Below are 26,126 nucleotides of genomic sequence, written 5' to 3' on the forward strand. Positions count from 1 at the left end.
TATACGATGGACTGGCTGTTACTCCTCTGCATTGAAAGTACTAAATTCCTTCCTCAGTGACAGAGTACTGACATTTCTTTTTACTTATATCACAATATGCGTCCTTGCCTTGTACTCTAAACATCATAAATAGCATTCACATGTCTGCAGACTAAACCATATGGTGGGTTTGTGCTTGAATAGTCAGGTCTTCCAGCTGCAGAAGGTGGATATTGCATGAGCCCACACTTGGAAACTCCTCTTCTATCACAGCTCCTTAAGTGCAATAATAGTGTCCATTCTATGTAGCATAGCCCCACAGCCTCTCTCCCTTTTTGTAAGTTCAGATGCTGGAAGGAGGTGGTAGGGGATCTCAAATCAGCAGCAGCAGAGAGGCCAGTGTGCTGCGCTGCTTGTGTATGCGTTATATGCATGTGGTAGCAGATGAAGCAGGACTTGGAAGAGGTCTCAAGTCTGGACTGAAGACTTCACAAATATTCCAGTGTCATAGTAAGAGCAAAGGGGGCTCAGTTCTCTTGCTCTTGTTCACCATGTCCAGACGCAGCTTGTCCTATAGCAGGGAAGGCTACAGTTGCTAGGAAGGATATTTAGCACTTAAAACAAAGTTAATAACACATTCCTTGAGTTTTAATGGTCAGAAGGGACCATTAGCTCCTCTGGTTTTGACCTCTTGTATGTCATAAGCCTTTGGGCTTCATCCAGGCAGCTTTGTACGAAGCTCGATAACTTGTGTTTGTGTAAAAAGGTTTTGTAGAAAAACATTCAGTCTGGATTTGAGAGCATCACATGATTGAAAACCCATCTGGTCCCCTGGTATTTTGTTCCAGGGGTCAGTAACTGTTAAATGTTGTTGCGTTATTATAATCTGAATTCATCTGCCTGCTGTTTTCATCTGCATTTTTGCTATTCTTCTCTGCTAACTTGGAGGGAGATTTAGTAAGTTGCAATTTGGCCTTTTAAAAGTACTTGCACAATGCAGCTAAGTCATTTTTCAATCCTTTTTGGTAATTAAACAGGCTGAATTCTTTAATAGTTTGTCTATATCAGAACGTGCAGAAAAGCACCTCTGACTTAACTAGAGGTGCAAGTGGAAAGTCCTGTGCTAAACCACATTAAGCTACATGTCAACACTCTGAAGCAGAATTAAGGTGGCCTTAATTAAATTTGGCTTAACTCATTTTGAAAGAAAATTAAGCCAAACTGAGTTGCAAACACTTTAATTCTGAATAGCAGAGCAGAAATATGTGCTTCTGTATGTGATAAACCTGTACTTGTCAAGTAAGGGTATACTTACGCCAGATGAACTCTGAGACAGAAGTTGATATGCCTAGCAGGAGAGTTTTGGATGGAATTTGGAGATTGATGGTTTATCTTTAGGTAAGACCTCATATTGCATGTGGATGATAAAGAAAAAAAACTGCTGTGATCTTCCTTGGATGTGCTATATTCTAATTTTTGTCTAAGGAATAAATTTTTGATGCATGCGCTGCCAGATGGTAGGAGATCTACAAGTGAAGATACGTGGTCTAGAAAGAGGTATTTCAGCACAGCATTCAGCCTTCAGAAATGCAGATCTAGGGGACAATTCTGACATCATTTGCATACATGCCATAAGTAAGGAAGGATCAGACACAAGGAAGCTGAAGATAGTAGAAATAAAAAAAAAAAAAAGATGTTGGTTACTCATAGCCAAGAGAAGAAAGAGAATTTGGAGACGTTCAATGCTGATGATGTGTGATACAGTTCTCTCAGATACTCATTATGACAGTTACTGCCATATAGAGAATCAGAAGGATTTCTCTGGATGTCTTTTGGTGTAAAACAAAAAAAGCATTCAGCTATTTTCAACTAAGCAGTTGTCATAATTGAGCCTCACTTAAGAAAACAGGACAGAGGAGTAAACAAAAGTGTAACATGACAGTTCATGGTATGCCCGGAGCAAAAGCATAAGATGCAAAGGCAGGTTTGGATGATGCATGTTGGGAATGCATGGCAAAGAAATACATGGAGTGAAAAGGAAGAATAAAAATCTTGGTGATCTTGTTGGAGAGCTTTTTAAAGCTGGGAAGCTGTTAATAAAAGAAGGGAGGAAAGATGGAAAGATGAACATTGGCTGCATAACTGATGTGAAAGAGAAGACCTTTTTCAGAGAAGTGAGACATAGGGATCACATGCATGAGAGGGACCCTTGTGCTTCAGAAGAAGAGGACTAATCTTTCACGAAGCAAAACAAAATGCTGAAGAGAGGGACAGGAAGCTCTATAAAAACAAATGCAGTTCAGACTTAATAGCTGGTTATAAAGAAACTGATCCACCGTGGGAAAACTGGGTTGTACTGAAACCTGCAGGGAAAATTTGGGAATTTCATTTTTGGAACTTCACAGTCTCCAGATACTGGTCTATGCCATGTTTCAGAGAGCAGAAAGGGTAGTAAATATGTCTGGCTGGGATGTGGACAGCTGAAATGTGTTACACTGGTAATTCAGGTCTGCATACTGTAGGTATGCTGACAAAGGCTAGGAAATGAGCCTGCTTAGCACACTGAATCATACTAGAAAATGAATAAGTCACCTCATAATTCCATGCACAAAAAGTAAATGTGTATCTATGGATTTCACTTTGGGTGAGATATGCCTGAGATTTTATGCTGCAAAGGTCAACACTATTAAGGATTCCAAACATTACGGATGACTATTTTCTAACACAAAAGATGTAGTAGCCAGTGTAACTCTGTTTTGGACTACCTTACGACAGAAAAGGATGGATTAATCTTTGGTGTTGGGAGTTTGTGGTTACCTAGACACCAGCGGTCATGACCTAATTACATCTAATATGGGCAGAGGACAGTGTTCTTATTAACATGTGTTCTTGTATACTTTTTTCCTTAATAAGGGCTGATTTTCCAGACTGGAGGAAATATAATAGATAAGGCAGACTACAAGAGAAAAAAAATATGCAGAAGTATTATGAATAAAAATTGAGTCCTTTTTTAAAAGGATTTTGTTACATATCCAAGAAGGCACAATTCTCTAATCAAGAGCTGAGGACATATTCAGTTGAAACCAATCCTGGTTTAGCAAAGAGAAAGCAGTAATTAGAGTGTAGAAGACAATGAATTATAATATTGATGAAAAAAATCTAAATGATTGATTATAGTGAGACCGATTTCTGTTACTTCAGACTCAGTTTCTTGTTTGTTAGCACTAATTGTTTACTAGGATTTCTGGATGTAATGAGTAAACAATAGCGGAGGTGATTTTCCTAAATGTGGCTGATGAAAATAATCTTCCAAGGGATAATAGCATAGATTTATTGTCACTGAACAAAGAAACAAGGAAAATAGATACCAGCCAATGTAGTGTAAGAAATGGATATAAGAAGCTAAAAAGTCATGGCAGTGAGTATTAAGAACAGTAACAAAATGTTTGGTACCATAACTACAAAATAAGCTTTAGAGCACTATTAGAAGAACTGTTTTATAATATTGTTAAACAGATATGCATAGTAAAGTGGTACCTTTAGTTTGCTAGAGCTGTTTCTTTTTCCACTCATAATGTTGTTAGTCTTTCCAAAGATTATAGCATGTTATAGTCTGGGTGTTCTCAGTCATGGTGATGCTAATCATTAATTATCATTCCCCTTATCCCATCCCTTTGGGATTTATTAGGTCACCAGACTAGCTGCAGAGGAAACATGCTGTTCCTTTTCAGGACCTTTTGGACTGGTATCTGTAAGAGGCATCTATTCAGTTTGTTCCCTCTGTCCCAGAAATGGGAAATCTACTCCAACTGCCCACTTAGTCCTAGCATAATTTTTGCTTTAGGGATCAGATACTAGGGCTTACACAAACCTCCAAAGACGGTTAACCTCATTTTCTGTTGTCACCATCATCACCCTAGTCAATGCATCCTCAGCACCTTTCACCTTGGGAGAGAAAAATATCAATACACAGTTGTGGAAGGCAAGTAGTGTCTTTGAAACCTTCTGATATTTCCAGCCGATGTTCCCATTTTGCACTGGGGTCAAAACACAGCTTTAAAGTAACTTTAAAAAATCTAAAGCAGTTGATTGCAGTTGAGCAGTTGATCATTACCCTCTTCTGGGCTGAAGAAAACTGTGATTCTAGTCTGCCAGATTCAAAGCAAGGACTTGGGTCACCAGAAGGTTCTTTGTTGAACTTGACTCTGCCGCTCATGTAAGGGTTATGTTTTGTGTAAATAATGAGACATAACTTGAGCCAGGAAGAGACTAATTCCATAACTCAGTAGCAGCAGTATTCACCTGCAATGGAACACACGCAGTCTAATCCACTGCTCCAATTAATATTTACTTTTTCATACAATCCACTGCTCCAGTTAGCATTTCATTGTTCATAGAGAGGAGGGGAGCTCAACTGGGAAGGGTATCTTTCTAGGGGGGTCTGATCAAAAATGCCACCTGTGAGCTGAGCAGCTCATCCCTAAGACAAGTCACCTCTAACCCATTACACTCTCACAAAGGAGTTTTAGCTTAGATAAACCCACAGCTTTCTCAAAATATTTCTAACTTATTGTCTTACTGTGCCCCACCTCTTCTTAACTTTTAGAATAAAGCAGAAATTTTCCTTTGGGAAAATAGTCCCCTTTGAGGGTGCTGGAAATTTTGACTGAACTCCACAATAAGATTGAATCAGGGACAGTTACAAAGCAACAATGAGAAAGATGACTTTTAATGAGTTTGAGGAGAAAGTACTGCAAATGATTTTGAGAAGGAAGTGCAGCTCTGTGCAAATGGGGCTAAACCAGCCCAGAAATTGTCCATTTTATAGTGGCTTATTCCAGCTGGAGATGACTTATTTATTCTATAAAATACAGTTTAAAATGAATTTATGGATTTGCTTTTGTCACGGGATTAGAAGGGCAGGGTTTTATTTTTGGTGGCAGGTACTCTTTTATGTAGTCATTCCTTTAGAAGCTGTTGGTCAGCAGATTGCAGGTGCAGAGATTTGTTCTGACTTGGAGGGGAAGCTGGTAGTTTATAAAATGATTTTATCTTGCAAGCAAATTGAAGGTTGAGTGAGAAGACTGGTTTGAAATGCTATCTCTATGTGAAAACTGTGGTGGAGGAATCTAGCACTTCTGAAGGTATTTACTTTGCCACTCTCTTTTTCCATTATGTTACACCTTCAATTCCATTTTTATTGCCTTCCTTATATTTTTCTTCCTAGCCTTGAGAAGTAATAGGCTTGGCTGTGGCTGGCTGAGTTAAAGAGAAGGGCTATATAACCATGTCATAATGGCCGAGAGCACATACCCCTTACTGGGTGGCAGTGATGGGGAAAGAAAGGAGACAACCCTACAATGCAACACAAACAAGACTGTGTGACTTGGTATCCTTGCTTACAGCCTTCAGCTGTCTTGCACCCAGGTGAAGAGGCACCTGAAGGCAATGCTGGACCCTATGCTACTAGAAGAAAGCTTTCCATCAAAGATTAAAGCTGTGACTGTGGTGTGTGATGGGCTCTGTGTTCCCCGTAGTCTGATGGCCCATAAAGACTTTGCAACCTTTTAAGAGCAGCCCTTTTGTCTTTTCAAGTGAGGGAGAAAGAAATAAATAGGATCTGAAAGCAGAGCTCAGGCTGGCTCAGAATGAGTGCCAGAAAGGTCACTTTTCTGATCAAGCCAGTATTTTTAGTGATTGGAAGGGCTTCCAAGGTCAAAGCATTGAAGCTTTTTCTGGGTCAACCACAACCCCCCTAACCCGCAGGTACACTGAAATGACTTGAATTTCTTACCTGATTGATCAGCTCTAGGTAAATGTGTCACATAGACCTGATGAGAGCCACCAAAACCGCTTCTATGGTTTTACACATTCAAGTCCTCACAGATTCATACCGAATCCTTTCATTTGTGTAGCCTGAAGTCTGATTTTTGCTGGGGCTTGGTATTAAATGTCAGCTTTGAAAATGGGCCTTGTCAGGACTAATGCAAGATTTGCTCCTGTGGTTAATTTAACGAGATAGATTGGCAGACATTGTACATTTTATTAAACAACCATAATTATATTTATATTAATGGTTGTCTCTGCCCAGGAGAGATTCAGGTTTAGGATAATAGGATTTGTTCGTAATGCAGAACTGAGATCTCTGAATATAGATACAGTGAGAACCCCAGGATCGTTAGAATAAGGCCATGTTGTGGGCTGTGATGGAGTAACTCTGGGATGTTTGGATGCTGGTTGCACAGGTAAGGCTGTGACAGAGGTACACGATTAGAGCTTATGGCAGACTTAGGGAATACCAACAGCTTTTTGGTTAAAATTTATTGGCACAGGTATTGACCGCTCTCAGCTGCAGAGCATTTGCAAGCTTATTCACTTTAAAAGGTCAGCAAAGCACCCTGACAATTCTAAAGGCAGCCTGCTGTGCCTGGAGTGTATTTAGTTTCAGGTTGTCTCTGCAGGTTATGTTTTCAAGTTGTTTCGGTGCAATACTGATCACATAGCACATCTTTATGTGGACAAGATCATTTCTTAGGCTGCGAAAACAGGTAAGAATTGGGTTCTTTCTGGATCCTCCTATGTACAATTGCATTATTTCAGGAAATTGGCCCATGGTTATTGCATTGTTCTATCCTGTCTGGTTGCACTGATGTCCTGGGGGATAAAGCAGAAGGTTTTTGGGACAGTGTCAGCGCTGCTCAGTTGGTTACAGGAGGCAAGAACAGCCTCTCCTGAATTCAGCAGCATCTGCCTGTTTCTTATGCTGACACAGTGCCCACCTCTCCTCCTCTGCATACTGATGTCCCATATCTTTAGTCTGTTTGTCTGTCACTGTGAACAGGGGAGAACAAACTTGACAGTGTTGGATTGAAGGGTTGTAAGTGGTTATTGATTCCCAGACTTCTTGCATTCCAAGAGGTGTGGGTCAGGAAAGGTGCGTGTTTGGGTACCATAACTACATGCAAGTTTGTAATGGTGTGTTAGCACTGGTGAGTGATAGGATGTACATGGTGTTTTTCAAGTGAATGTGTGGTGCTGTAGCTTGTATGTGCACTGGGGATGCACATGCATGTTGTAAGAAGATGTGCACAATAGTGTTATGTGTGTGAGTGTGCATTCATCTCTGCTTATAGGCAAAACATGAAACTTACATAATTGGCATTGCTTAAAATATATGAGTGTATGTTGTGTATATGTGTAATAGCACATGGGGGCTGCTTGTGGGTCTCTACCGGTCTAAGTGCAGCTAAAGTGGTGATGGACTGTGTGGCATTCTGCTGCTGCGTGACACTTGCTGGTGGTGGTAGGGTGGCGACAAGGCAGAGGTGCATAACCCTCAGCCTTCCTGATATATCTTTCTTGCATAGAACATGTGGGAGTCTAGTAGCCTGTGAAGGGGAAAGGGAGCTGAAATCAAGACTGAAAAGGAAATGCACACAGCAGTGATGGAGCTGAGATTTCATTACATTCTGATACCTCTGTTCACAGGGAACAAAAAATCATGCTTCCTAGGTGACCTTTTGGTAAATGCAAAGCTGGGGGGAAATCTGTCTTTCAGTTACTTTTCATTTGCAACTAATTAGAGTGAAGGTGTGGAGTGCATTGTATAGGGTCTCAACAAAGCCTGCTGAAGGACAGCACACTCACAACATGCATTTGCACATATGTGCTGCTTGCGTATGGTAGCCCCCAGGACAGCAGAGGTGATGAATGCTTTCTGAGCTTCTGTCCCACCCCTTCTTCCAGCTGAGATTGCACCAGAAGGGCAGAGCAGCCTCCTCACACTGTGTAATCCGGTTCAATGACACCTTATTGACATGAGGGGTGCCAGGGTGGTGGAAAGCAAAACAGCACAGGCAATGCCTGTCAGTACTGCTTTAAGCTGATGCTACCTGCTGTGTTGTAGAGAAAGGGGAAATGCCTTATCCCTTGTAATGTTTTCTCCTTACTGTTCATCTGTTGTTTATCAAAAGCTCAAGGGGACGCACCATATCTTCCTTAACTCTTCCTGCTGCATCTTCTGCAGCCCTTTAGAAATTACTTTCTCAGCATAAATATTTTGGGAATTCAAATGCCATGGATGGATTTTGTGACAGAGGAGGTTGACATCTCCAAAACTGGAAATGTGTAGTCAGATCCCATTTAAGTTCCCCCAACCTGTTTATACAGAGGTACTCAGTACCCCATAGATGTGTAAATGATGACTTGTTATTCATGCCTTTGATACTAATTACAAGGGCAGACACTTGATATCAGGGTATTCAGCTAATGTTTTAGAATCTGCTGTTGATGAATGTAGCAACAGTGATATCTTCCCTGAGTTCATTGCTAGAAAGGAGGAGAAATCTTATTGGTATTTTTTATGTCTCTTCAGGATTATCTTTTGAGACACTGGGGGGGAAAAAGCTTGGATAAGGTTCTGAATTTGTGGGAAAATGTTCTCAAGAGGGACAGCCTGAAGAGAGATCAAATTCTGCTCATACATTCCAAGAATGAGAAGCATGTGTCTTTTCTAGGCCTGCTCAGAATATAAAAGTACAGTCCAGATGGCATTTAAGGTCAGGTTGGCATCGCTGGAGATCCTGACTGGTTAAAATAAGGGAGGGTAGCTTTGAAGAGGCTTATTTCATGAACATTCAATAATACGTTGAGTATTTCAACCCCCAAGGTGCTTCATTAAGTATCCTACTCTTTCCAGTCAGTTCTACTGATTTCATTTAAGTGTACAGCTGTGATAGACTGAATTAAATGTGAGATCTCATAACTCTTCATCCAGAAGCTAAACCTTAAAGAGCTTCCAAAAAGCAGAATCAGTAATTCAAGGCCTTCTCTTTGAGACAGCCAGAATGCTCCCAAGACAACCAGGAGTGTTTTACCCATAATATTTCTGTGTCGATATTACAGAGGCTTGGCATAACCCCAAAATACATCTCATTTATGTAAATGTGCTTGAAATTAAAAGGAAAGGGTAAAAAATTACAGAAAGAGCAAAACCTTAATGTCTTTTTCCTTCATGGCACATGAACTCCTGAAACCTGCCTCTGTGAGCTTACTGTTTGCCTATGAATGAATGCTTTGCCCCTGTGAGAGACTTGGTAAGAAAGCCTGTAGGTGCTGAATTAAGACTTTGTCTTTACGGATTGCACACAATCCTTTGTGGGGTTTAGATGCAGAAGAGATGCTGCAGAGTTGGACAGAACAAAAAGGGAGCAGATGTTCAATCACACGTAGATTTGAATGTTTCCAGTAGCTGAATATTTGTATTTCCATTCTTTGGTATGAGACTGACACTAGACTGAGGAGCTTTGGAGTAGCTCCAAAGGAGGAGCTTCAGGGGGAAATATTCCCAAGTGGTGAATCTGAGCTTGCTGAAGATGGGGTCTGTTGCATTTTCCAATCTGAAACTGGAATGGCAAGGATTGCAGGGTGGAGGAGCATGACAAAGGCAGGGTTAGTGGCACTGAGTTATAGAAGGCATAATACAGGTTTATGCTTATGCATGACCATAGCCTTCATAATCCATTGCTTGCTGACAAGTGTACTAAGTTCACATACAGACAAAAAAAGGGAAAAAAAACAGCATGTATTTTTCCCAAATCATTTGCTAATCATTTCTGATTCTCATTAGGAGTCTGGAAGAGGCTGGGTAATAGTAATGCTCAGCTTGGCTCTGTGTAAAAGGCCTTGATTTTTATGTTTCCATTTAGTCATTTTTACTGCATTGTTTCTTACCTCATTGCTGAATAAATCCTGCTTGCACTGAAGTAAATGCTTGGGAAATAAAAAACACTTCTGTGCTATCCCTTTGTATGTGTTGGGGGTGACAGGCATTCCTGGGTGTAATTAATTCACTTATAAAGGACCAAGACCTGTATTCTTGTGTTTTCCTATTATAACACTAATTACTAGAAATTGTTAGCATCATATTAATAAATGAAGACCATGTGCACAATTTACAAGAGAAATGGATACGGATCTCTGTGTGTTTCCATTTATGTACCTGCCTCTACTTTCCTGAATCACGTATTATGTGAGCCAGCTGTATTGGTGGGGTGTTTATATGCAGTGAGTATTTGTGAGTGAAGACTTGGAAGCATGTTGGTGGAAGGCTACAATTGAATGCGGCAACTAGCCCAAAACATGTTCTCTCAGACCTTTCAAGTGGGCAAATGTGCACTGGTTTTCCTGATGAACGTATTATTTTTAACTATTTGCTTACAAATGGGTGCTGTTTGTTATGGTACCTGTGTCTTAGAAACGCGTCCTGTGATCGTATGTGTGTGTATGCACAGATGTATGAGCACGTCTGAGTGCACATCAGCTCAATATGATAATACAGTGTACAAAAATTGGCTAGAAACTCCACCTCAATCATGTTTAACAGTCATTTTGTGCTAAGAAATGGGGGGTTTTTCTCTGACAGAAGAGATCAAATGAAATTAGGATAAGAGGGCATCAGTGGCAGTGACCATGCAGTTGATTGACAGGCTGAGACATAGAACGTTCCTTATGTTCCTTTTTCTCTCACTGATTCTCACAGAATTGTCCTCTAGTGGTAGCAGTTAATAAAGACTTTGGGTTTTTTGGGGGGTCTTCCCTCCCCTAGAGAAAAATGTGCATAAGAGCTTGGCAGAAGCTGGTATTTCTCTAAAGTCACTTCTAATGTGTTTTCCACCGTCGGCCAGTTCCTCCTTTAGCCTCTGAACATAAGGCTTGCCAATAAAAGTCCAGAAATAGCTTCTCTCTCTAGAACTAATGTTTGCCAACAATAGCTGGGGAGGAGGAAAAGGAATCTATTTTTATAGCTGGATTTAACATGAGGTAACCCTGTTGGCTTCAACAAAAATTAATTTATCACCTACATTTAAAAGGTTTATTTGGACTGGAAAGCTTTTTGTCCAGATTCAAGTCTGATGGTTGAGAGATGATATGTGTTAGCTACTTATGGACAGAAAAGTGTCAGACAAGTGAGTGTAATGTAATGCAGTGTGACTGGTCTTAATCTAGTTGTAGTTTAGGATGTTGTAACCTCTATATTGAGTAGAGTGGGAGAAAGCCGAGTAGATGCCAATCAGCCTCCATCAACCTCTTTCTTGTCTGAGATTTCCCCAACATCAGGAGTGAATGAAGGACTGTAGAGCAGAAGTGGAAGGCACTGGGAGATTCAGCTCAGCTAGTGATTGAGGAACCAATTTCTCTTGTCCAAACTGCAACTTTTGCACTGTTGCTCATCTGGGACTATTCTCATCGAGGTAGGTATCTTCCAATGTTGTGTCCATCTACTGCCATCCTTGAGCATCACCATTCTCTCCTGAACTTGTGGCTTTTTAGTGCTCCTGTTGCCTGAAAGTCTGTAGTTGTCTTCCTGAGCCTGTCCAGATTCCACCTCTCTCTCTGTCCCTGCTGTGAAGGGACAGCAGCAGCTCTTCATTCACCTTCTGTTCTGCCATCCAATTGCACCTACAGAGATTGGAAATTCTTTGTTAGGGTGACAGTGATGCTCAGAGGCTTGCTGGACCTGTCTGTCCTCAGGCTGGTACTCGAGAAGCAGTGAGTGAACCTGCTGTATGCCAGACATCAGGTAAAGGAATCCAGGCTTCTCAGCTAAGTCCTGAGAAAAGGACTTTTAAAACAGACTTTTATTTGGTTTTGGGGTAAGATTTTTCTGAAACTTAATCTTTATTTCTTGTAAGTTACTGATTTCTTTTCTTTAAAGAAGAAAAAAGAAGGCATGGCAGAGTTCCAGATTAGTATCTTCAAACAATTTTGTTTCTAGCAGTAAGAGGTGAAGTGCAAGAGGTAAAGAGGATTGTGGGCTGTCTCCCTGGCTCTGCCAGTGCCCTTGACGAGGTGACTTTGGCTGTGTTGCTCCTCCTCTGATTCAGCATCCCTGTTTGCAGCTTGCAGTACTGCTCTCCTGTCTCCCAGAGGGTATCCTGCAATTAATTGATGGATGTATTTAAATGGCTGTAGCATGCAAACCAAAAGTCACCAGGGACAAAGCTGTTACTAGGGCAGGAATAAAGGTCAGGCCCTTGCTGACATTGCTGTCTTGATTAATTAATACACTAATCTCTATAGCTGCTCTTCAGCAAATATAATTTGGCCTCATCCCTTGTTTTGTTCATTTTTCTGTGACTTTGCTATGAGAGAACTAATGAAAAGACCTGGTGGATAATACTGCTTCTCATTGTATCCCCTCCCCTCAACCAGCCTTATGCTTTCGTCCCTCCTTGGTATCTGTTGCCCTTCTTTGTCTGAGGGCTTGCAGAAAAGTTCCCTGGCCAGTTAAATGACTCTTCTCTGGATACCAAAATAAGCTTATCCCTTGATTAGGGATTTGAGGAGAGATGTCTATTACTTGAATTACTAGGAAAACAGTGTGTGGAATTGACTTGAAGGGGAGACTTAACATTTGATACGGTTTTCCTGTGGCTCTTTCCTATGGGAGACCAATGCTAGAAAGCGCTGAGTTGCCTATGTTCCCTTGGTGAAGTCTGCTGAAGGGCTGAGTACCCATCCGTGACTGCAGGAATGAAGTACCAGCAGTTTGGATTCAGTGACTGGTACAGCCCTGGGGCTCAGTGTTTCAGGACAGCCACTTTGGAACACAGAGACTGTCTAGGATCTATTAAGGATTTCTATCAGCATCAGAAGATGCAACAGAGCTTGGAGAGGAGCAGGAGGCGGCGTGAGCGAATGTGCGTTGTGAAGCGCAGTGAATCGAACCATCCTTGGATGAGCAAGAGGGAATATTCCCTCCAGGTTGCTGCCCGGTGGGAAATCAAAGAAATGAAGAAAATCTCTCCTTGCCTCCTCCTCAGCTCTTAGTTCTGGTTTGTTGTGCTTTCCATTCCTCGGTGATTACATCCGTGTCTTAGTCAGGTATTGTTTTCTGCTTGAGTTGGGAACATTCCCTAAAGCTGTTCCGAGTGCACAGTACTCTTGTTCTCTCTCTCAGGCCAATTTTAGATGGAATTCTGGCAGATTGCACAAGTGCAGAATGTTTACAGTCCTGTCTTACATCATCATGTTCCCGTATCGTTTCTTCCTCGTTTGACAGATTTTTAACTGTCAGTCGAACATGCATCAGAGGTTGAAGTGTATTATCATAATGCAGTGCACTGTGGGTAATCCCATGCAAATTGTTCTGTGGAGAGTCATGCTAAATTATGTTCTTACAAAAAAAAAAGAGGCAGGAAAACAAAGGCTTTTTTAACTGTTTGTTCTTTGGATTTCAGAGCAGCTGCCAGAGGCACAGTGTTAAGCCACTTGTTTGACACTCAGCACCATGAGCAGTGATGCTCCTCCTCACGGGGCACTGCTAAGGGGATGAAGTTGTGCCCTGCAGTGGGTTTCCTATGTGCATGTGTCTGATATTTAGTTTTAAAACATTGCTAGCTTGTCAAAGAAGAAATGAGAGTGGCACAACAAAAGAAAAGCCTTTTGCCACTTTTTCCATTTCCACTGCACAAACACCTATAGGAAGTATCAGGTTTTATGAACTTAAAGGACACCAGATGCCTCTTGGGAAGTGGTAGATCCGATCATACATAGTGTTGTTTTCATATCTTTGTTTTCTTTTGTTCTAAATTATCAAGGTCATTTGCTTGGAAACTGGCTGCTTTGTTCCTCTGAAATTTTGCATACTTTCCCAAACTGAAGCAGTAATCCTCCTTTTGGACAAAACACTTGATTGTAGTAGAAATGATTGCAGTGTCACAAACAGAGGATTATCATTTTCGGTAGAAATCGTGAGAGAAAGTTGAAGAAAAAGGCACCTTGTTCTTATGCAAATTTTCCCAGGTGATACAGCTGCAAGATGAGAAAACCTGAAAGCCTCTAATCTGGAGTCAGCATCTTCTCTGCTGATAAAGGTTTGCTGCTTTGCTGTGAGCAGTCAGTAGGTTTTCAAAGACTTGTAGACTTGTAGTTTAGTTTTACAAGGCCTTTATGCTTCTCACCTAATGCTGTAGGAGGTGAAGCATTTATCAGCTGCTATGCATTTGCTTCCTGTTGGTCTCCAGCTCTGAAAAAGCCAACATGGAAATATCCACAGCAGAACAAGAGGAAGTGTAAGCTGCTTTTGTGTGAGTCACGTCAGTTATCCCACTTGCTAGAAAGAGCTGCCTCTCCCTCACCCCAGCTCTGTCTCTCTGATCTTGTCTTCCTTTCTTCAGTCTGTTAGTTACAGACTTCAAAGAGCTGATTTCTTTTTCTCTTTCTCTCCAAAAGCACAGTAAGTGGAGATGTTAAACTGAGCCTGTGCTGGTGGGATTACATAGCGGAAAGGCTTATAGGTGGTTGGCAAAAGTCTGTATCCAACTGCCAGCTCTGATTCTCCTCCTTGGTAAATAAACCCAAATATCTAAAATCATTTGCATGTTGCTGGTCAATTCCTCATGGACAAGCACCACAGGTTCACCTCTCCTGTAATGAAGTAGAAGCTTCTGTTTTGATCTGGTTTTGTTGCCCTTTTAATGTTTTTTTCCAGCCAAATTTAAGGTACAAATATCCATCAGCCTTCTTAGTGGCTGTCAGTTTACTTTGTACCAGCGGCGTAGGCTGGTGATAAAATGAGCCTGTTGACTCTGTGGACCTGTAAGCCCTGCTTAGCAGTTGGTGGAAGCTGCTTCACCTGAGAGAACTTTCCTGATGTTTGATTTCTGATTGTGGAGACAGCATCCCCAGGACTCATTGTAGGATGTTCTTCCTAACCCAGCCTTGTAAGAACATGATCAGTGACTTGCTCTTGGGCTGTCTCTTTTTGACCCAGCTTTCTCATGTACCCTTTAACTCCTTACATTCGTTACCTGAACCTGTTTTAAATCAGAGCAGACAACAAAGAGGGTCCTGGAGCACCGTTGCCTGGATTACCCTCGGTGTTATCAGCCGTTCTCTACGTGGCTAGTACAGGGTATTGAAAAGAAGGAGAAAAAAGAAACAATCACATTTTCAGTGTTGTTGTCCGTTTTTCTGTCAGATGACACAAGCTGCAAGAAGGGTCCTGTGGCAGAATGATTATACCGACACTTGTAAGAAAACAGCCAACAAGCTCCTGCTTGTACTCCCATCCTTCAGCTTCAAAGGGAGCAGTTATCAGGCTGGTGGAAGCCCTCTCCTATGAAATGTCTCTGTCCTCCCTGATATGAATGGGCATAGGTGCTTTCTGTGCTTTCCTATGTGCTTTTGGCTTGGAAAATCAATGACTTCTTTGTTGTTTTACAAGTGCTAATACAAGAAATTGTGGAATCATAGTTGCTTGCTGTCACTGATCCTGAGGTTGCATGGAGTGGCAGGTGGAGAAGCCAGCTTTGATGGTGTTTGCTGAAGATGACCAAAGAGAATTTGTGATACGAAAGAAAGAAACTAGCCTGGGGGGAGCCATTTATAATTTAGGAAAAAGGTTGCAGATAGCTCTTGATTTGTATCAGCATAAGGGGATGGACATACATTTAGGGTAATGCAAATTGAAGTGGGAAAGGAAGGTGCAGAGCTATAGATGGTTCTGTGGCCTTGCCACTCACCTGTGGATGTCGGTGTGAGGACCTATTTGAAGTAAGTTTTTAAGGAGACCAACACAGAGGGTCTCAGGATAATCCCTTCTGAGTATGTGCATGTAGTTATTCCACAATGGAAGCTGGCATGTGATGTGGTCCGGGCAAGAAAACCACGTCCAGGTGGAAGCTCTGCTCTGAGGCAATTGGCAAAGGGAATAAGTTTGGAGAGCAGACTTAAATCTGGAAGAAAGTAGTATGCTTCAAGGCAGATCAAAAGGTTCTGGGAAAAAATATGGGACCCTCAGGACTGGAATAGCAGAGATTGTATAGGCTGAAATTTGGATGAATTCTGGAGCTATTTGTGCTGCCTTGGAGCTCCGAATATGAGAGTATGTTGGCAGAGCTGGTAGGCAGCCAGGATGGGAACAGAGCAGGATGCTGTGGGACCACGCTGGATGGTTTACACACAAAGACAATGCTTGCAAGTTGTCTGCTGTGTTATTTTATATTTAACTAAGCTTACAACTCACCGAATCAGATGAAGCCCAGGTTTTCTTCCTGTCAGAGTTGTAAAGAACTTCACAAGCAAAAGCTTTGAACTACTGAAAAGGAATCATTATAAATGGCCAGCAGACTCAATAGATAACTCTCTAAACATGTTTAACGAGGTGCTACTTATGATTCCTTCTGTTTAAAAACTCCATGGCATGAGTGAACCACCAAAACCAGAGCCACAGGCACTGGGGTAACGCAGGGATAAGGAAACCCAGTGACAGAGAGTATTAATAATTGATTGATAATAAGGTGGATTATTTTTGAAAGAGGTACATGGGTTAGAGGAGTAAGATGAAATGGCATGTAAAGTTTTACCCATGGCTTTCAAGGGTGAACCGAGTAATTTTCATGCAGGTTGGGTTGCTGGGCATCCCAGATGAATCAGAACTGACAAAAAGATAGCCTTCTGCGAAAAAAAGGCATCAAGAGATGTTGAGAGTTCTGGAGTGAGGCACAAAAGGGCTGTTTGTATAGTCCTAATCCTAGTTAAAAGGCTGGAGAAAGTAGGTAGAATACATAAGGCATCCCTGGGATGGAAAGAAATTGATGGTAAAGTGACTTGAGCTACCACTTGGTGGATTAGTGCTGGTCAATATTTATAGTTTTAATGACTGGAAGGCATGGAGAACAGTAAGATAATAATATTTACTGTTTGCAGCTGAAACAAATTATACAGTGAGAAGGAGGGCTGAAAGATTTTGGGTACTAGAATGGAAGATGAAACATGGGCTGTGGCAGGGTAAAGCATGTTTGAAGGAATAGTTTAAAGCATTCAGACACATGGTAGGGCTCTGAATTAGCTCTAACCATTGAGGAAAGCATAAGTAGCTATTATAAAGACAACTTGATAAAGATGTCTGTGCCTTGTGCAGCAGCAGCAATAAAGAAAGAAGTGAATAAGCTGCTTGCATGTGTGAAGAACAAGGTAGACTTGGAAGATGCTATAATACCCCTGTAGATGTGAATGTTAATACCTCCTGTGGTGTACTGTGTTTGTTATGGATCATTTCTTTTGTAAGAGACAAAGAGGGGCTTGATGGAGCAGATGAAAGTGTTTAGTGGCCTGAAAGGCAGCTTCAATACAGGGAAGGCATTAGGGATGCTAGAGCTCCTGAGTTACAAAGGGAAGGAATAAAGCATGGCAGTGCAGAGTGCAGCAGGGTGCAGAAGTAAAACTGAGCGCTGTACTGGGAGAGGCTTTGCAGGGAGTAGATGTTTGGCAGCAGCATAGCAGGAAGCAGGGCTCACCACCCTGTTGGATTCTCTTCCACATAACATTGCTGTCAGTTTTACTGGCCTGCTTGTCCTCATGATGTGCTGATGTGGGAGCAGAATGATGGAGGTGATGTGGGACAGTGTTCTCAGGCTGGGGCAACAAGGGCAATATCTGGGTCATGCGATGTTAGCTTCTCACTAAAATCTACTCTGGTAGTTCAGTCCCTGTGTTGGTGCAAAAGTGATCCCTGGGCTCTCATTTTGAATGGGGAATAAAAGCACACTAGCCTTGCTGTGTTATTTTGGTCAATACATACTTTCATCGCCTCTCTAATAGGAAGAATAGCATGTATTTTATTGGGGTGAGAGGGACAGGCTGTAAGGTTTCCTTCATTGCAGTCTATAGCACAGTGAATTTTAACATACAAACTACTCTGGAAGTTCCCAGTATTGTTAATTTAAATACTTTAAAGCCACACACAAAAATAACAAGATGTTGTGTAATGTAATACAAGACTATGTGGCCATTTCGTGAAATTAAGATGCAACAATTGATTCTTTATGTGACACATAATTAACCTGGAGATCCCCTTAGTGGGTGGTATTATGAAGACAAATACCTTATTAAAAAGGTTTAAAGCAGGTTAGACGTTTTGTGAACAGCATTGGCATTTACATTAGCCAGAATAAAGTTGTAAGTAGCACAAATCCTTTTGTTCCAAGGCATATAGTGATCATCAGTCAGGATTAGAAATGATTTTACACCCATGATAAAATACAGAATCATAGAATTATAGAAGAGTTAGGGTTGGAAAGGACCTTAAAATCATCCAGTTCCAACCCCCCTGGTCATGGGCAGGGACACCTCACACTAAACCGTGTCACCCAAGGCTCTGTCCAACCTGGCCTTGAACATCGCCAGGGATGGAGCTTTCACAACCTCCCTGGGCAACCCATTCCAGTGCCTCACCACCCTAACAGGAAAGAATTTCCTCCTTATATCCAATCTAAACTTCCCCTGTTTAAGTTTGAACCCGTTACCCCTTGTCCTATCACTACAGTCCCTAATGAAGAGTCCCTCCCCAGCATCCCTATAGGCCTCTTCAGATACTGGAAGGCTGCTATGAGGTCTCCACGCAGCCTTCTCTTCTCCAGGCTGAACAGCCCCAACTTTCTCAGCCTGTCTTCATATGGGAGGTGCTCCAGTCCCCTGATCATCCTCGTGGTCCTCTTCCGGATTTCTTCCAACAGTTCCATGTCCTTTTTATGTTGAAGACACCAGAACTGTACACAATACTCCAAGTGAGGTCTCATGAGAGCAGACTAGAATCTAAACTGGGTAAATTCATAGCTGCAAATAAGGCTTGGATGGACCAAGAGTTTTCTGTTCACTTTTGTGTTCACTGAAGTTATTTATGCAGGCAAAATTTTAAGTGGAAGTAGACAGAGGAAAAACGATCCAGGGATTAGGCTGCCAATTTAGGACTTGCAAAATTTCAGCTTCTTGCTTTCCCAGACTGCTTTTAACAGCTAATTCGACACAGATTATGAGACATACTTAGAGGCCCACCTCACACTTAATCTCCAGATACCTCCAGGCTATAACCTGTCTATGACTTGCTCCAGATTCCACAGTGTTCAGGTAGCAGGAAAAAGTCTGTCTGTGAGAGAAAGTAACAGGTAGACTCCTGATGAATTTTCAAGGCATCAGATGGGGTGATACCAGTTTACCTGTTATAAATACTTGGAGCATGGGAAAGAAAGGTGCTTTCTTGAATAAAGCACTGGGTTGTCACCAATGTAATTGTCACTATTCCCTCATACTGCCCCAGAATCACTGCATGACTTTGAACAGTTCCCTAGTTCTGTTCCCTATCTGCCAAGTAGGAGGCTTAAGTATCCTGGAGCAGCATTTGCTTTCCTTTAGGAATTCGTATGTTGGGTTTTGGGTTTTTTTGTTTCTTTGTTCATCTTAAATAAATAATAATAACAAAAAAGCATTGCCCATGGTTTTTGTTAGCTCTGCTATCAAAAGCTTGCCCTCTGGACTGTCACATCCAAAAGACTCTTCTTCCTCAGGTGGTGCAGGCAAACTTCTCCTCCCCAGAACTGTTTGCAGTCCTTAGATCAGAACCTGGCACACTCTTGTCACTGTGAAACAATGCAGATGCCTGCATTGGGAAAGGACAGGGAGACATCTGTGGGAATACTGTGAGGGAAACGTGGAGATCGGGATGTCAGGCTAATAGCTAGTCAGCACAGTGGGAAGGAGGAAACCCTTCCCCACAATAGACCTGGAGAATAATTCATCATCTAAATAATTGTTTTGCTGGCCACAAGTTTTTGTTTGCTAAATCGCCAGTTCTCCTATGAGCAGGTTGTCCAGGACCCTTTCTCCAGCAGATCAGAGGGAGAAGGTACATTATCTTCTCACTCATCTTGTGAACGGAGTTGCCTGTATAAAGATGTATATCTTTAACCAGGGAAAGAGTCCATTTGAGTGATTAAAACAATAACTACGTCTTTGATTCTATACACAAGAGCTTTGCTCAGCCAAAATACCAGCTGAGTTCAGCAGAAGTTTTGTAAGGGGAGTCAAAGCAAGCTAGGCCTTGCATCCTCACCATGTGGCCAAAGCACCAGCTGAAATGGGAACAGACATTCAGAGCAGGGCTCACCTCTCCAAGGGTGAGAAGTGGGTAGAGGTTTCCATTAGCTTCCTTCTTCTTATCATTCCTCTATATCAGCATCCATTGACCTCAACACCCCCTCCTTCTTCCTTATCCTTTTATCTTTCCCTTCCTTTTATCTTCTGTCTCTTAACTCCCATCCCTCTCATCTTTCTTTCTAAAAATTCCTGCTAGCCTGTTTTTTTTCCATGAACCTTCAGCCTTTTCTCCTTACTTAATCCTCTTGAAATCCTTTAGCCCAGATTCCCATCCCCTCCACCTTATCTGTTTTGCCTGCCATACCTGATCCAGAGGGATCTCTGGAGCATGGGAAAACCTGGCTTATTCCCTCCTGTCCTAGCTGTCTAAATAGCTGGCTCCCCAGCATGTGTCTGAATACTTTCAGACACAGGTTGAAAGGCTAGGAACCTTCAGGGTTGGCCCAAGCTAAAATTAAGGCTGCAGACAACAAGCACCAAATGTTTCATTCAGTTCTCTGGCTTGTCCTCTAGAGTCTCCAAATAGTTTCTATTAGTATTCTGAGGGAGAGCTCACTGATGGAATTAGTGAGAAACCAGACTGTCGATTTATTTATACCCAGCCTTAGGGCATAACCATTGTGCATGTGTAAAGCTACTGAGATGTAGGGAATATTCTGTAAGTGTGTATGTATAGGTATTGACTGGAAGTAAGGTTGCAGGGAAAAGCTGTTGCCCCAGGGACTGAACAGCGACCAAAAGTGGGAGAGGTTGCTGAAGTGGCTGTGCTGCATTGCCAAAGATCCCTCCTAGGAAACAATTGATCCTTCTGAAATCTTCTGTCTGCTCGTGTTTATTAGCATCTCCCAACTATAATTTTGTTGTAGCTCTAGTTACCCTTGTGGAGAAATTTCTAATTTAACTTTTGGAGTCTTTCCACCTCCTTCAATAATATCTGTGTTATGAACCTATTGCTGCCTTTGGCTGCAGGAGTATTTAAAGCATATGAGTTAATGAATAACAAAGTTTTTTCACTGCATTGTCATTTAGCCTGTGAAGTATTCTGAGGGCAAGTCGAGAGATATTGGAAACATTTAGTTGCAGATATTTATTTGGTGCATCAGTGCTGAGTGTTAATGAACTGTGTTTCCAGTATGATTTGATCAATTTTGTTTAGGAAAATTTGTTTTGACAACATGGTGGCCAGATGATAAGTCAAGAAATAGCTCTTTTTCCTGCTTTCCAGTTTCCTGTTACAGTGAGAGTGCCAATTAAGAGATGCAGGTGAGTATCCTGCTGTCCCAGCAGTTATGCTAGCATCAGTTTTAGCAGAGAAGGCAAGAAATTAGTTTAATGAGACCAAGTGTTAATAGACTAAGTGTCTGTTTCATACATCTGATTGGCTGTGTTCTCTGCCTCTGGAATTTGTTTCTTCCTATGAAAATAAATATATCCAAAACTTGGACTATTACTAGGTGTTACGTCCTCCCATGCTGCCTGTTGCAGTATGCAAATGTGAAAAGGGATTAGGAAAAGTTGTTTAGCTCCATTATTCTCTGTAATAGCCAGGAAACAATTGACCTGTTATCCCTTAACATGATGCTTGCAAAAGACTGCGTGACAGAGCCCACGGGACTAATTTGTATTGTGCAGTGGAGCAAGATGCATCAAGCTGATGCTGGTCCAGACGGGTGCTTTCATGTTACAGAGAGCAGAAACTGTGTGGACATGTGAACTGATCATCAAAGTAGGGTAGTTTTGTTAACATGTTTCTGAGGGTGGACTAATTACGACTGATGAGCTTGTCTGCAGCTTTCTGGTGCAGAGATGCTGTTTCCTACTTCAGAACTTGTTTAGATTCTGCCGGCTTGGAAGATATGCACCATGCTCCACTGCTCACATAGAGATGTCTGAAGGAGGACAGAGCTGAAAAGCATTGTGCTGGAGAAAAAGATGGGATCGCTGAGAATCCAGGCTGGCAGAACACTGCAGGGGAGATGCTGTCAGGCAGAGCAGCTTCCTCCTGTACAGCTGTAGCAGATGGACCACATACCATCACTGCATGTCAAAACATGACAGTTTCACTGCCATGGAGGTATGCTTCCTACCAGCTTCTTAACCAAACCACGGTGCACCACTTGTACTGTTTGATTCTTCTTTCTTGCATTTCTTGTGGTGTATTTCCACAACTCTGAGTTGTAAATACACTCTCAAATCTTTTACAGCTGTTTGTGCTGCACAGCTACAAGGGAAATGCCTGAAGACCAGGCATCCCTTTCAGCAATGCAAGTGGGATAGACTGCTAACCACTACACCAACTCCTGCATCACTGGTAGATGCCATCAGTACATTAGTTTGCTATGTCAGACCTGTCAACAGCTTCAGTTTAGTGGTAGTCATGCTATGCACCTCCAGCTCCACTCTGCTAAAAGCTGAAGAGGGAGGAAGGAGAGAGAGAGAATTATGAGAGTTAAAAAAGAAGTCTGTGTTTGAAGTGAATAAAGTATGTTAACAAGGAATTCTCTAGCTGAGGTTTCCAGCTGCTAGTCCCGAGCTGTCTGGTATCAAAGCAATATGGGTTTGTCGTACAGCAGCTAACTTCAATACATGAGCAATTACTGACTGAGGCTTCTGAGGTATATTATGGTTTTATTATTATTATTTCTCTGCTCATAGTTTCTTAAGGCCTCTTCATATCTTGAATAAAGCTCCAGGGAATCATAAAGCCACAGGCTGAGTTTTTGCACAATCACTATTCGCATCTCCTGGATTGATAGGTATTTAGGATGTTGTCATGATCTTGGAAGCCAGACCCTGAGGTGCACCCCAGGGAAAGCCACGAGACGCTCTTTGTATTCTTTGCCCCTGAGAAAAGAATTCTTTTGCTGTTGAAATGACATATTTTTGCTCAGAAATGTCACCACTTCTGCCTGCCGATTGTAACTGCCACACTAAAATACCTTAACTCTTTTGAAGTAAAATAATAAAACATTTAGGAATGTATGCAGAGCTGCTAAGCACTCTCATCATTTTGCATTAATGACCCTTAGTTCCCATAAGCCTCTCCCTGTTTTCTTACTATTATTAATTATTGCTATATTTTATTGTACCAGGATTTTGTTTGGCAAAGTTTGCAGTGGAGGTGAATAGTACGGAGAGAAGAAATAGTGCCAGAGATTTGCAATAAAAATACTTAAGAGTCTGTTCTGAGAGCAGCAATCAGTTCTCCAGAGACCTTAGACCCTCCCTAGCAGTGATTTTATGTATTTTCAGCCTGTCTGTGTGCTCTTTGAGGCAGGTCTTGTGCTTACCCAGTTGTCTGACCACTCAGGTTATGTTTGCACTCTGTATTGTTTTGTGCTGTTCATGTTCATCATCATAATTACAGATTCATGCTTTGCTCACAGGGTCTCAGAGAGGAAACAAGATTGCAATATCTTTACTATAGGAAAATATATTAGCTATCAGATAGGGTATTTGTAATGCCAGATGATATTTGCACTTGCCGGATCCACTAGAGATGAAGTGGTAGTTTGTCCTCTAGGAAAAAAATCACTGAAAATGCTTTATAAGAGAGCTGCAGAAGTGTATGTGAGAAATCTCTTCCTTCTTCCATCCACTTGCGTGGTTTTGGCTTAGAAATAACATTTCAGGATGAGAGAGCTGCTCAGACTCAAGGATCCCAAAGCACTTTATAAATGCAACAGCTTTATAATTATAATCTCACTGTGAGATCAGAGCTCAGCCTCCTGTCATCGATTACAGACATGCACAGCTTCATTACCTGTAAGATACCCACTATCAAATACCTAGTAGAGTCGAGTGCAGGCCGTGCTGGCGTGGAACTCACGCTGTGCAAGTTCCAGGACTGTGAGCTGGGACTCCTTACCTGGGGAAACAGTGCTGGAAATGGAGCTGGAGCTCTCATCAGAAGGTTGACTGCAGAGATGTTTCATGCTGCAAAAGCACATAGGGCTGATATTGGCAGAGGCAGCAGTTGATTCAACCTCTGATGTGTTAGCACTAAAGACATATGATGTGGTCACTTAATACTAAAAATGAGGGATTTTTTTTCAGTTTCTTAGTTTCTTTTTAGTGTATGTGAGCTTCATTTTTCTCCTGCCCTATCACTGCTTGCATGAAACTGCTATCGATTACATTGACCTCCTGCTATGCAGGCCCTTGGTGTGTTCCTTCTTTGCTACATCTTTATTTTATTTTTAATTAGTAAAAAAAAACCCTAAACACAAACTATTCATAATCAGGGTCCATCCAAGTGAGGATCCACAGCTTGGAGGACTCTTCCCTTGAAAGATGATGTTGATAATCCAAACCCTGTTTGTGCTTCTCTGTCTTTGCTTGTCTCTGCTAGAGAGCCATCAGCGTTTAATAGAAATTCTTTAGAGGTGTGTGTTATTTTGCAATTACTTTGCAATTGATTTCCTTAAAAAACAATTCATAACTTGTTAAGGATCTCTTCCGTCTTTCTCCCCCCTCCCTGTTTCCCTTTTTATCTTTGCCACTGCCCAGTGTTTACAGTTATGGGACCTGCATTTTTCCCCATTGCTCAGGGAGATAACTTGTCCATAGAGAGAAAGAAAAAATGAGTCTTAATGATTTATAAAAGTGGATTTACAGCCAGATCCTCCTGGGGCCTAATTCTTACAAGAGTACTTCTGCAGATGTAGTGGAGGCAGTTAAACTATTTAAACTATTTGCCTCTGTTTCCTGGTTTGTAAAGAAGAGGCTATTTTACAATGGCTTCTGTAGACCAAGTGCTGTCAGTTAATTTGCAAATGAATCTGGAGGGGAAATTTCCACATGTGGCAGATGTGAACAAACCCCTAATTCAGAATGGAAGCAGGAGCTTCTGCAAAACAAGTCTGACCCTTTCCAGGTACTTGTGAAATGTACGCTCAGCACCGAAACTTTCTCCCTGTCCTCATCAGGGCCTGCAGCTGGGAACTCAAGAGCTGGAGGAGATGGGAAGCAAGTTTTGCCTTGGTTTGCTCATTCTGCACCTCAAATCCCTGCCCTGCAGCAAGAAGGTAATGACTCAGGCAGCACTCCTGCTAGATCTGGACGAGGAGATAACAGACAGGGCACAAAGGTCAGTGATAATAGTATTCAGAGGGCTCTCCTGTGGGAATCAAGTTGGTGGGGGTATGTTTTGGGTTTAATTGGAATCAAGTTGGTGGGGATATGTTTTGGGTTTAAATCTGCACAAATGGACTAAGCATGGCTGAGATTTGCATCTTGGGAACTGGAGTGATTGAGAGCAATAGGAAATGAAGATAAAATTGACTCCCAAAGAAGCTACTAAAATACTGGTTCCATGCCCTGCAGCCATCCATGTGGTTAAACAGGTGAAAAAAAAAAAAGAATCTGATTTCTATTTTCCAGTGAATTTCAATTTCCCCATCAAAACTGATTACCAGAGCATAGGCAGATAGTACTGCCTCGGGAAAATGCCTCAGCAGGAAACATTTTTCTGCTTACTGGAGTGTCAGGTGGTGTTCTGTCCACCTCAGATCCTCCATGGAGAGGATTTCTTACAGGGAAGCTCTAAGGAGCTGCAAGGTAGGGAACAAATATTCCAGATTAGAAAAGGACTTTGATAGAGTGATTTAGAAACTGTAGGATGGATTCTGCAAGGATGCTCCCATAAATTCCTCTTCTCCTCATGTAATAGTCCTGTAGGTGCTGAGAGCAAAGATTTGTGACTTTTTGATGCATAAGGAGTCATCATGATCCCACACATTATTTGTTTGTTTTCTATATTCAGTGGAAGGATGTATTTAAGCAAGGTTGCACCATTATAATTATAAGAGGAATCTGACCTGGGTAGGTGTCAGAATATAGGAGTTTTGAGCTTGAACCTGTGGTGAAGCAGAAATATATATATTCCTTCGAGGCCACCATCACTTAGTGTGATGTGCGAGCACATGTGCTTGTGATAATGTTTTTCCAAGACAAATGGAGAAAGAAAACTTAGTGATGTGATATGATTTGAAGCTCCCCAATGGCTTTGTCATCACAGAGTTCTCTCAGCTTCATCAATAAAAAGCAAGTTTTCCACTTGCAGAAATGCCCCCATAATTTATAGCAGACTTCCAGTCTTCCCCCTGCAGGAATACTTAACTGATATTACCACCACCTGTTCCTCATGCCAAAAACTGTTCTTACAAGCTTGTTTGCAGCTTTTAATGTTTATGAGGAACAATGAAAAG

General features: G+C 41.8%; 1 protein-coding gene across 3 annotated transcripts in view; it reads left to right on the forward strand.

Annotated features, from left to right (window-relative positions):
* The window catches only part of AGBL1 (AGBL carboxypeptidase 1), a 285,379-nt gene that overhangs the window by 173,117 nt on the left and 86,136 nt on the right, over positions 1-26,126 (forward strand). For 2 of the 3 annotated variants that reach the window (XM_061446753.1, XM_061446755.1), the window contains one exon: positions 24,846-25,006. The exons of the other annotated variant lie outside the window; for it this stretch is intronic. In XM_061446753.1, the coding sequence (XP_061302737.1) occupies positions 24,846-25,006 (161 nt within the window). The remainder of the gene's footprint in view (positions 1-24,845; positions 25,007-26,126) is intronic. 3 annotated transcript variants of the gene reach the window in all.

The sequence above is a fragment of the Pezoporus flaviventris genome, unplaced genomic scaffold (assembly GCF_033815535.1).
Source record: "Pezoporus flaviventris isolate CSIRO_AGI_PZ_B2104156 unplaced genomic scaffold, CSIRO_AGI_Pfla_v1 ptg000006l, whole genome shotgun sequence".
NCBI lineage: Eukaryota > Metazoa > Chordata > Aves > Psittaciformes > Psittacidae > Pezoporus > Pezoporus flaviventris.